Here is a 12,940-nt window from a genome sequence, read left to right as displayed (position 1 = left end):
TGCGCCCCCCCTATGGATTACAAATGGCTGTCTGGTTGAAACGACGTGTGTGACGGGAGGGGGGGCATCAACTTTTTTGGGGGCAAAATGAATGTACGTAGCTGAAAATAGACACCAACATCATAGCCTACAAGATACTTGTTAAGCTTAAGGTTCTGTATTGGTATTAGCTAGTCATCTTTTAGCTAACATTACCTGCATCCAACAGCTTTACTCAACTCAGTCGGTTAGTTTGGAGGGAAAAACTGTGAAAAGTTCTTTGCGTTTTGCTGGTTTGCTGCCGTGATTCTAACACAAACCTGCGTAGCTCCGCCCAGCAGCAGCAGGTCTCCTTCACAGGTGGAAACCCAGCGCGAGCGTCGTAGCGCTCATGTTGCGTTTAAAGGCGGCTCGGAAAAACAGGTTACAACATGTTAACGGATTAAACAGTTTTAACTGCTGATAAAAGTGACAGAGGACACAAATATGGGAAGTGTGGAAGCCTCTACTGTATCAAATTGACATAGGAATAACAGAGAGTTGGCCATTCTAAGGTAAAAACCCAGCGCATACAGTGTTCATGTTTTTTTTTTTTTTCATCCAGACTGCTTACCGCGCCCCCCCCTAGAGGGTGCGCCCCACAGTTTGGGAACCTCTGATCCAGAGGATCTAGGAAAAAAATAAAAATAAAAAAATCTGATATGGGTTTTTTTTCCATGTCAACATTCTTACTCGGGTAGCAGAATGTAATTTTTAAAATGTGACCTGTTTGTATGTTTTCCTCGAAGCGCACGTATCGCATACCAAAGGACATCCATGTAAAGCCGGAGATGTTTGCGGCAGAGCTCATCAACAGGCTGGAGGCTGTTCTCAGAGAACGAGAGGCCCAGGAAAGGCTTGAAGAAAGGTTGAAGAGAGTACGACTGGTGAGTGTTCAGATTGGAAAGGCTGACGGGGTCTACGTTAGAGGAAGCATGCATTAGGGAAGTTGCCAGAATTACTAGGAATGAGTTTTACTTTGGAGTTTCTCCTCTAGGTTACATTATGTGTGTTAGTGTTGGGTAATTCATCTAATGTATTCCATGTTTCAAGAAATTGTTCAATTTTAAGTATCTCCACCTGTCAAGAAGGACAATGACTGTCAGGTCTGAATTTCCATAGCAACCACTTCACATCTGCATCTAGTTTTACTGATGGCTCAGTTTCGCTTAGAAAATTATGCAGCAGGATGGTGAGGTGAGAGGGAGCATGATGGTGACAAAAAATGTAAAGTGTTGGTATCAGGTGGTGAATAAAAGACGCCCGACACCAGCAAAATACAATGAAGAAAAATGGCTCTGAACCAAGGAGCGTGTTGATGAAGAAGTCTGGACTTTTATCAAGCAGGCATCATGGATTGCAGCTTGTTGCCTTCAAACTGGCCAGATTTGTATAAGTACAGATGGAAAACCACTGTCACAAAGCGGAAGTCTTCGATATTTCATATTTTGGTATCGGGTCAGAATTGCCGTTACCAATTGGGGATGCACCCATCCATTCTTTTCACTTTAGATATCGATATCTAAGATTATGTATCGGCCGATATTTATCTGATACAGAAAAAATATATATTTTTAAACGCAGACATAAATGTACTGTATTATTATTTTTTTGATAACTCTGCACCAGTACAGCACGCTTAAATACACCAACGGCTTCACAAGCTTGAACAACATGTAAAAACAACTTTAATTTGCTCAATCTGTGCATTTAGGAGTAGGACAGCTAATGTAAAATAAATAATAAAGAAACAGACAAAAACAGTAGTTTGACTATGAAAGAATGTGGACAAAGTTCATTTGTTTAATAACAAATTAACATGTTTTGTCTGCATTTTGCTTGAGTAAAAGTATAAAAATTATTTGAGAGCTATTACATAAAATTCTAGGACAGGATCTATTTCATTCATGTTCACTTACCTGAAATATGTTAAATACAACAAATATTTATTAAAGCGTGATCTATTTCATAAAATGTATCTGTCACCTTTATTGCTTAATTACACATTAAATGTTTAAAGATCTGCTCTTTCATCTGGTTTGTGTCATGATGTGGTGTGGCGGTGGACCCAAGCACAGCTGGCCAGAAGACTACTTTATGTGGATGTTATTTAAATGAACAAAATAAACAAACTAAATCCTAAATCCAGGGAAAACAAGGAAATCCAAAACACAATGACACAAGGGATAACAATGGTAACAACTGGCAACGTGGTGAGCAGGATAACAAGACGGACTGGCAAGTTTTGACTGAAAAAGAGGAGCTTAAGTACTTCGAGGTAGTAATGGCCTGGATAAATGAGAAGAGTGATGGCAGGTGTGAGTAATTTGGCACATGAGCTGGCTGAGGGCTGGGGAGAAGGTGGCACAGGGAAACTAAGGAGATCTGTTGGGAACACAAACGGGTGGAAACGGGGAACTAAAAATACTTCTAATACAAAAGACACTAAGAGTAAAGAAAACCTGATGAACTAGGAGAGAAAGATATGAGGGAAACCATACCCGGACCTAAATGAAAACAAGACTGATCTAACGACAGTAAGAACTAAGGAACACGGAGCAAGAGAAACTAGAAATCTAACCTGAAAGAGAAATTCTGTAAGGACTTATAGAAATTGCTAAAAAAATATGTGTTAAAATGCCTCATTTAGTCATTTAGTCTAGTTAGTAGAATGATTTCACACAGATTTTGAGTCAATGGGGCACACGATTTGGAAGCTATTGAAGAAAACATTTAATATTATCTAAAATATTAAATATGACTCAAAATTTTTATAGAGGATAGTGTGCCTCGTTTAATAGCATTAATTACCACTTTTGTATCAGTTGGTCACAAGACAAAGCATTTATTTACAGGAGTGTTCGGAAATTGGCGGTCCCTATGTGAACCTCCGAGCGCTTGAGGAGGGAGCGGTAGAAACAGCTGGCCGAAATTAGCGTTCATAAATCGGATCAACTTTGAGCTAAACACCCCTTACTCCGCGGAGCGCGAATATCCAGTATCCAACTTGAAAACAACTTTGCTGCGGTCGGTAACACAATGAAAACACCAGTGTCCTGACTAGTTTGTTTTGGTCTGTGGATCCCGAAGATGGCGCCGAGCGACTGCGCGAGACGTAAATGTCACACGCTGTGACGTCAACTCCAAAGCTCTGTTGTTGTGTTGGACCGATCCGCCCACCTGTAGCATAAAGACTCATGGAGACATCAGGATTTGTCAAGTTTTGCATTTCTATTCATGCGTGTACACGACTAAATATTGAGTTCTGCTCTCCGTCCCCACAGGAAGAAGAGGGCGACGACGCCGACATCTCCATGACGACCTCCATGTCTTCTCACAGCATACCACTTCCCATCCCCTCGTCGTTTCCACCTCTGTACGGGGCCCGTTATTCAGAGACCACTGCGAACACGGGAACAGCCACCACATACGGCGGCCTGGTCGCCATGGAGGACCCTCATGAAGACGACCCCGAATCCATTTTGGACGAACATGTGCAGCGGGTGATGAAGACGCCGGGCTGCCAGTCGCCGGGGGCAACCAACAGCAGCTTAGGCGGCGGAGGGCGGCACACTCCGCCCAAATCATCACGCTCACCCGACGGAGGGATTGGGCCGCCTCACTACCCCTCACACAGAGGAGGGGGGCAGAGTCTACCAACCGTGGGGGCTAAAGGTAGACCACTCAGGGTTCCTACACTTTATCCATTTTGTTCTGTAGGAAGTGTTGCTTTGATTATGTATTTATTTATTTATTTATTTATTTCAGTCGTTTATAGTTTTAAAATGAACATTTATATCCAATTCATTAGATACCCCAGTGCATTGCAACATGTTAGTGATACCCCACTTACTACTGACGGCATTTAAGCTAACCATAGCATTTTGGCTAATTTTAGCTCGCACACTAATATTTCCATACTGAGTGGAGTAAGTCACTGTTAACATGCTAATGATAACCCACATACTGCCAAGTAGTATTTACATGCTTGTTCCCCTGTATGCTAGCGATAGCCCTCAGGCTAACATTAGCCGTACAGCTAAAATAAGCATTTAGGCTAATTTTTTATGTATATGCTACATTTAGCAGTTAGCTCCATTTAACATACTGAATAGTGTAAGTCAGTGTAAGCCCATACGCTAGTGATACCCCAAATGCTACTGACAACATTTAAGCTAACCTTAGCATTTTAACTAATTTTAGTACATACACTGTTTGCATAGTGAATACAGTAAGTCCATGTTGGCCAACATGTCACTGATACAGCACCCACTATTGACTATATTTTAGTTCAGAATCAGAATGCTGGGTTCTGACTGACATGCACCCTTGGCAGACCCCTATTAAATTTATTCAGAATTTTTCTGGTTTTAAATTGTTATTTAATTTAGTTTCTTTTTCCCTAGTTATCAAATCCATTTGAGGAAGAGTCTTTTGTTGTGGCTAAAAGCACATCATTGAACCTTTCCCTGATTTATTTCCAGGTATTTACCACCATAAGCAGGTTTACCACCACAGAGGAAGAGACGGACAAGAGGAGACGGGAGGTCGGCCTCCACCCAACCTGCTGTGGAACGGAGACCAAACCAACCAGTATGGGGGCCGGAGAAACTACGCAGACGGAGCTGGAGCCAGCACCCTCGAGGGCATGGGCTACGGGTATGCATGCATGTCTGCTCTCTAGTAAAATACTCTTTTATTTGTTCATTTGACCTCCAAATGGCTTATTACGTTTTTGCAGTAGCAAAGGCAGCACAATGTCACGGCGGGGCTTTAAGAAGACAGAAATACCGAGCAAAGGTGACGAGAGCGGGCGTGGACTGGAAACCCAGGGCTATCCAGGAACTCAGGTGGAGGATCTGGAGAGGAACCAGAAGATTCTGCAATGGATGATGGACGGAGACAGGCAAAGGAAGAGTTCTCATGGGTGAGGAAAACCTTGCATTTACTATAGATTATTATTTCATGTCAGATTTATTGTTCTATTGCTATGTGGTAACTCCTTATATTCATTCATCTGTGGTGCTTGAGTTATTAGGTTTGTTCAGATGTTTGAAATTGAATTTCAAGTTTTGGAAAGTGCTTTTTTTCTGTCTAAAGTCCTTGAAAGCGCTTGATATTCAAACTGCACAGTTTTGTAATAGTCTTCCTATTGTTCCTTTAAAAGCCTTGAAACCAGATATTTTTATACACATAATAAAGACATTTTTCCTCACTGTTTGAAGTTGAATCAGACCAAACATCTCGTTTTTTTTGCTCGGTTATAATGTCAAATTCTTTCTATTTACTAAATGCTAGGAAACTTTAGCAAAAACATTTTTAGAGATATTTTTGGGTCTTTCTCTGTAAATTGTGTCTAAACATTTAATTTGGGGAGGAAGGCCATTTACCACAAAACTATTTGTTTGGATTGTTTCAATGTAATGAATATTTATTATTTCTAATGGCTCAGTGACTTACTAATTTTAGTAATTAGGGTTAGTCTTATAGATGTTAAACAACATTATTGAAATTGGAGGATTTTCTGTTAAACTAGTGTTTTGTCACTTTATTTTTTACATTAAGTTGTCCCTGCTGTAGATGTTACAATTCAAGACATTATTAATAACAGTACTAAATGATGTCATAAGGTAGTGAATTAAAATGTTCTTTCTTTTTTTTTAGTTCATTTTTATTGTTTTTATCCCAATTGTGATGCTGGAAAAGGTTAAAAACTTAACCTTAAAAACCTTGAAAATCCTTGAGACGTTCCTGAATATTACTGTGGGGAACGCTCCCAGTTACCATCTCGCTCGGCTCTCTTCACCTTCCTGCAAGATCTGAACCTGTTTCTCCATCCTTTCCCTCATGCTCAGCGGCAGCACCAGCAGCTCCAGGAGAACAGGAACCAGCACCGAGTCGCCGCGCCCGACCTCCGTGGAGCGACCTGGAGCCGTGCACCCATGGGTCTCCGCCCAGCTGCGCAACAACTCCTCCTCGGTGTCCACAGCGATCCCCGGCTCGTCGTCCACTCAGGTCCAGCCTTCGCACCCGTTCATCCAGGACCCAGCCATGCCGCCCAACCCCGCCCCCAACCCGCTCACGCAGCTGGAGGAGGCGAGGCGGAGGCTGGAGGAGGAGCGGAGGAGGGCTGCTCTACTGCAGGCGAAGCAGAAGTACAGCTTGTCTTTTTGCGTTAACTTCAGGTTTTCCGTCATTTCAAGCATTTGACGGGTATCGTCCCCCACTCTTTCTGTTAGACACAAGTCTGGGAAGCGGCAGGTGTGTGAGAACATGACCGTGGCGTACTACTTCTGTGGAGAGCCCATTCCGTACCGGACATCAGTGAAGGGCCGTGTGGTGACTCTGGGCCAGTTTAAAGAGCTGCTTACCAAAAAGGGCCACTACAGGTGAGAACACGCAGCATAAACACTCCACTTCAAAAGTATTCATACTTCTGAAGCTTTATAGAAAAAATCTTTAATAAATGAACACACAAAGCTTAGCCTGGTGCCCCGCCAGGCTTATAATACACTGGAGGAAACCCTGGAAATGGTAGATTTCAAATTGTTCTTCAAATATCTGAAATGTGTGGGGTTTTTTATTCAGCAATTTTTATGCTGATATTCCTAAATAAAGCCCAATTTTGCACATTTCTTGTTTCTACATAATCCAATTTTATGGAATTTTAATGGTAGCACAAACACAGATTTGCGGTGAACATACAAGACTGTGAAGACCAAAAAACACACACTACATGCGAGGGATATACTGTATTGTCCGTACTAAATCGCTCTGGAGTGTAATGGTTCGATCTGTGCTACGTCGTCATATTTTCCTACAGTAGCCAGTAGGAGGCAGTGGAGACACCTGCAGTAATTCCGGGTGATGGACTGCTCAGGGGAAATGAGACACTACAGACCCAAACTGAACTTGTTGGTCTACCGAAAAAGAAAAATATGATAAAAACTGACACTGGTCAAAGTTTTGTGCTACCTTGTGTTGGTTTTTCACAGGAAACTCCAAGAAAATGTAAGGCTGTTTGCTGTTGAAAAAGTTTCAGCCTTACAATAGGCGATCATTTTGTTGCTGTATGTTGAGAACAACAGAATTTCTCCTTTGATTTTCAGGTTCTACTTCAAGAAGGTGAGCGACGAGTTCGACTGTGGAGTTGTGTTCGAGGAGGTCCGTGACGACGACGCCATCCTGCCCATCTTTGAGGAGAAGATTGTCGGGAAGGTGGAGAAGGTTGACTGAAATTCGGGGAACGGGAAATGGAACAGATGACTTTCGAAACGAGGAGATGCGACACCTGCAAGAAATCAGAACGTTGGCAAGTAGAAAGATGGACGAGCGATGTCTCAGAAGGGTAGAAAAACGCCGCGTAGAACGACTGATGGAAGATGGGAGTTCACGGATAAACGAATACCTGCCTGGATTAAAAACAAAGGAAAAAAAAAATTGGGTCAGATAATGCTGGAATGGAGAAAAGAACAAAATATTTTCCTTCTGTTCTTTACAGATCAACAAGGAGAGCTATATATTAAAAAAAAAATGTTGATGGAAAAGGGGCGAGGGGACTAATGGAAGAAAAAAAAAAGAGGATGAAAGTTGTCTTCCACTTCTGCTCTAAAGGAGGAGCGCGTGTCCTCTGCAGACCATTACAATGCTGCTACATTACCACGGAAACGCTTCAGTTGGTGCTCAGGACGGCAGCTCGCCGTCTTCGTTCCTCGTCAGCTGGGGACCGGTGGGGAAGAGGACAGAAACAAAAAATCTGAACGTTTTCCCCTAGTTTTTTGTTTTTTTTTTTTTTTTTTTAAATTTTAAAAAATTTTTTTTTTTTTTTTTTGCCTTGGTAGCCTCAGAACAGAGAGACGTACTCACCGCCGCGCGGCCCAACGCGTTCCACACTGATCTCTCACATCCTACCGTTCAGACGACAGATCTCCACCTAACTTGTTTACCAAAGCTACATATTGTTTTTGATGGGACAAGTATTCTAGCTACTTGTTATCATTTCATTTGATTTGTATATGAACAAAGGCAGGTACTATTGCTTATTTACTGCATTTTTGTTTTGTCATATCTCACTTTATATAGTATTATTGTGTATGTTTTGAAAATCACATTGAAGCAGCAGTGGAATTTCTCGTCACTAAATCATAAAAGTGCCCCTCGTTTCCGTCGTTTCGATAGGATTTGTCTTCTCTTAAATTTTTTTTTTTTTTTTTTTTTAATCTAGCTTTTTTTGTTCTCCTCCACTATAATATTTCCCAAAATTCCCACTTTTCAAAAGCACCTCTGCATGTTTTCCACATCTGCCCCCGTGCTAGTCTCATGTGTGTCGCAGCGGAAGCTGAGGAAACATGCGGGGTGGGTACACATCGCTGTGTTTACAGGACTTTAGATTAAGCTAATGTAGAAATTGCCTTTTTTTTTATGTTCTCTGCTTTGTTGAAATCCTCAGCAGTAGGTTTATCCCGGGTGCCTGCCTCGTCGGTGCCGTTATGGTCTTCAAAAAAAAAAAAAAAGAAACAAATTCTCACTCACATTCGCGCCTTTATCCGTCTTGTATGTGAACTCTGCCAAAGAACACGTGTCCCACAAGCCGACGCGTGTCTAAGAACCATTTTATCATAACGAGCTGAAGGGAATGTTGCTCCAGTAGATTTGCCAATCTAAAAAAAATGCCCATCTTGACAATTCATTTTAAATAGAGATGCACTGATCCATTTTGTGATCCATTTCAACCTGTTTTTTTTAGAAATCCTCTTTGCCAAAGTTGATTTCATTTCAGCCGATTCTGATTTCTTTTTACAAAGTTTAATTACCAGCAGGAAAATGTTTTTTTTTTTTTTTCCCTTTTTTTCTTCTAGCCATGAGCTGTCACTAATCAGTTTTGTTAGGAGTGGAGGTGATGTCACACTGTGTGTGTATGAGCAAATAGTCACAAAAGTCTTTACTATTTAAAACAAACACAAAACAATCACAGGACACATTTTAAGATATTTTTTCTTTGTTGAAGATTAGCATGTTTACAACACGAATATTTATCGTTTACACCGGGTGTCTGGAGCCACTTGTGACCCTTTAAATCATCCATAATGTTGTCCAAAATATTAAGGAAGTGAGTGAGCAATTTTTTAAAGAAAATGCAAAAGAAATGGTAGCTTGGTAAATGGTAGATATGATTTTCCTAGGTGATAAAGCTTCTTCCTTTTGTCGATAAATTCTGTTTAGCTAGGCTAATTGCAGAAATGGCTGACAGACGTGAATGTTGCTGACCACTGGCCCCTTTACCTAAACCAGAGGAGGGGTTCTTACCAAACTGGTCTAAGTAATAAACGGTGCCTATTCCTGCTTATCACCAGTGTTTTGAGCTACCACCTCACCAAACATTAATAAACTGGCTCAACTTTAACTTTAGATTTTTGGCACTCAAATTTAGCTTTTTAGCACCAAAAAGCTAAAATTAGCTAAAAAATAAAATAAAAACCTAGCCACCAGTTTAATGAAACTACCAACCAGTCAAAATCCTCTGCCAATTTAGTTTTTTCACCTAATTTAATACAAGGAAACACTAGAAGCGTCAAGCTTCGACATTAACAAGTTGGATTAGCACTGGAACAGCACAAACTTTCTTTCTTTTTTCCCCTTCTTGCTTAAGCACAGTCAATCTTTTAATGTCACCAGCTTTTCTAAATTCTGGTCTAAAAGTTGTCTCCCAGTTTGGTTGCTAGTGCAGGTCAGAGGTCAGCAGATTGGGATTTAGAAACCTGAATAAGCACAAGGTTTGTTTAATTATGTGTCGGTGATGATATGACATCTGTTTGAGATTATATGATTTCTGTACTTAAATTGTGCCCATGAACAAAACTCTGAGGGAGAATCTAACTTCTACTGGTCAAGATGTTTAAAGGTGGCTCTAGGAACTGAAACTGGTTCTTTTATAAAACAAGCAAACAAAAAAATGGCCAATCAGATTCCTAAAAGGCTCCTGATGTTTCCAGCTAATTTTATTGAGGTTGGAAGCTCAAAAAGAGAAAAATAAATATTCCGATATATTTAACCGCTGAAATATCACTCCCCATATACAGTATAAATGAAGCACAGACATTTTACCCTTTTATGAGCCAAGATACTTTCCTTTCTAAATAGCCACCTGTTGTGCTTCCTTCATTTTAAAGACCTTATTAATAATAACAATGGTTAACTGTGAGCCTTCCTCGCTCTGTAGCATCTTCCTCATTAAAGAGCACTGCAAAAAAAACATAATTTTACCAAGTATTTTTGATCTAGTTTCTAGTGCAAATATCTTTGTACAGAACTGTCTGATTATTTCACTTATAACGTGGGGAACATGTGTTATAAGTGAAATAATCTGATAGTGGAACCAGTAAACTTTTATTAATTTTAAAGAATAATTTACTTAAAACAAGTTCGTATGTCTTGCTGAAAAGTTGTTGGTGTTTATCTTTATTCAAGTGTAATAAGAAACTTGTGCTATAAACTAGACCAAAAATACTGCGTAAGATTCAGTTTTTTTTGTTTTTTTTGCAGTGAGTGTTGCTATGACATTGGTAGCACTTTGAAATGGTGCGTTCTTTGACTGAAAATAATAGAAAAGATCAGGTTGAATGTCAGGCGCAGTTGAGCTGAAAACTGGTTAATTTCTTTTGACGTGTGTGTGTTTCAGTGCATCTCTTGTTTGCAATCTGCAGTTTTTATAATTTACAAGTCTGCCATTTTGTCTTTCTGAGAGTTGGATGACAGTATGTACAACTCTCCAATCTGAAACAGCACACCCAAAGCCAAAGCAGCTGTTAGTTTACAGGACAGAATAAAAATGCAGGAGCGCTGTTAGCTAGTTATTTATTCAGGATTAATTAAGCTGTGCACTTTTTTTTTTTTTTTTTTTTTGAAAGAGTAATTATTTTACTCATTCTTGATCTCATTGGATCTACAACTAAAATAGTCAGTGACACTCTTAAAAATGGATCAACTTGGAAAAATGGCAGAAAAATAAAATAAATTCAATTTTAATCTGGGTCTGGAACAATTTTGAGCTTCTTAGATGCAAGTTAAAAGGGAAATGGTTAAAAAAAAACTTTTAAACCAGACCTGCTGTTTGCTGTTATTCTTATCTCAGTTAGCCTACCGTGGGTTTTGCTTCATGTTTATTTTACAGACACGATTGGCATAACATCTCGTCGTCTAGCCGTTGCTGAGGAAATGAACACATTTTAAATTCCCCTGTCCTTCTAGCAGTTTCCATCAGTGCCACAACATATTTTTGTACAGCTGGTTCACTGAAACACCAGGTATCTGAGCTGAATGTATATTTTTTTTATTTTTTTTGTCTCTAGCCCATTTCCTGTAAGGAATCCTCCCAAGTGATCATATCATATCGTATATGTCTGTCTCCAGTACTGATCTCATGCTGTTGCGGACGTATCGCGCTTTTCCCCATGCTGGTAGATAATTGAATGTTCCCGTCAGAAACACGGGTTCTGTCGCACCCGGGTTGAAAATCTGAAAACTCGTCCTTAAAACCCCTTATGCCTTCAGATGAAAAATGAAAAATTTTAGATATGTATTTGTTTATAAGAAATAAAACTTAATCACTGAGCATGTTGTTTATAAGGAATGTTTTTGATTGAATTTAAATCTATTTTTATTGTTTTTGTGCAGACTGCTTTGGCCCTCTGACATCTTGTTTTAACTTTAGCGATGGACAGTCATGACATTTTTATTTTTTTTTAAATAAAAATGATTTTAAAAAAAAAACGCCTTCATCTGCAGCGTTGGGGATTGTGAAGCTCAGTGCCTTTTATTATGTATTCTTAACCAGCCTATAATTTTAATATAAAATTTAGTCATAAGTCACTCCCGGTGTGTGTTTCTTTTTTTTTTTCTTTTTTTTTTTTCCTCAAAAGCCACAGTGTTGCTCTTTCTCCCTTTTGTTCAGATCGACCCTGTGCTGTAAATATGTACATTATCATTTCATACGTGTTGTCCATGGTGTTTGTTTCTTTTTTATTTTTTTGTTTTGTGTTTTTTTTGTTTTGTTTATTTTTTTTATTTTTTTGTTTTTTTTTTTTCAATGCCAAGATGTCCCTGTGCTGGTTTCACTTGTACATTTCTTAAAATGGTACTTCATAATAAAGATGTTGAATAAACCTTTTTTGTCTCCATTTCAAATTGATGGGACTAAAACTTAATATTTATGTTCAAACAGCTTAGAACTACTTCTAGAAATCACAACTTTTCCATGTGGAAAGTGGAATAAGGAGCAATACATTTCTGCTGAAGGTGAATTCTTCAACTAAACAATCCTCTCGTATTAAGATCAGTGCTACCGGTTTAATACTCCATGTACATCACATCAAATATACACATGCTTTTAGAAAGTTTTTTTTAAATAACTAAAGTTAATTTTATAGTAAGTAAAATGGAATCTTGTTCAGGCATTTAGATTATGTGTTCCAGTAAGGCTTGTTTGTCAGATTAAAAGTACCTTTTGAAAACAATCTATAAACAGGTAATGAGTATACTTTTCTGTGGTCTTTGGATCTGATATTATATTCCAATTTTAAATGCTTTGCTTAGCTGTAAACAGAAATTAATGCTTGAAAGCATCAGTCTGTATAATCAATTTATTTTACTTTTTGAGTTACTGAAACAAATTGTGGGCCTGTTAAATGTAATTCTAAAGAATTGGATGAGGATATGTAGAATTGGAAAATAGAATGGCTACATAATATATAGTTATAATGTATAAATAAATGGTTACAATATGAAAGAAAAAAAGGCGTGTAAGACCAGCAAAATCCTAGAGGTGGCCTCCATACTACTAGGCTTCGTGAAACAACTGCTTTTCTAAAAGTGTCCTTGAGCGCCGCCTTGAGGAGAGGTTTATTCATTCATACGCACGACATAA

General features: G+C 39.2%; 1 protein-coding gene across 4 annotated transcripts in view; it reads left to right on the top strand.

Annotated features, from left to right (window-relative positions):
* The window catches only part of LOC106959222 (axin-1-like), a 36,192-nt gene extending 26,698 nt beyond the window's left edge, over positions 1-9,494 (top strand). For 3 of the 4 annotated variants that reach the window (XM_015051632.1, XM_015051633.1, XM_015051631.1), the window contains 7 exons: positions 768-905; positions 3,303-3,693; positions 4,503-4,677; positions 4,760-4,945; positions 5,874-6,173; positions 6,258-6,407; positions 7,128-9,494. In XM_015051632.1, the coding sequence (XP_014907118.1) occupies positions 768-905; positions 3,303-3,693; positions 4,503-4,677; positions 4,760-4,945; positions 5,874-6,173; positions 6,258-6,407; positions 7,128-7,254 (1,467 nt within the window). In that variant the 3' untranslated portion in view covers positions 7,255-9,494. The remainder of the gene's footprint in view (positions 1-767; positions 906-3,302; positions 3,694-4,502; positions 4,678-4,759; positions 4,946-5,873; positions 6,174-6,257; positions 6,408-7,127) is intronic. The other variant, XM_015051634.1, reaches the window with a different exon arrangement.
* Positions 9,495-12,940: the final 3,446 nt, after the last annotated feature.

The sequence above is a fragment of the Poecilia latipinna genome, unplaced genomic scaffold (assembly GCF_001443285.1).
Source record: "Poecilia latipinna isolate Pla-1442-1.1 unplaced genomic scaffold, P_latipinna-1.0 Scaffold1057, whole genome shotgun sequence".
NCBI lineage: Eukaryota > Metazoa > Chordata > Actinopteri > Cyprinodontiformes > Poeciliidae > Poecilia > Poecilia latipinna.
Note: the sequence above shows the minus strand (reverse complement) of the source record. Positions and strands in the feature narration are given on the sequence as shown.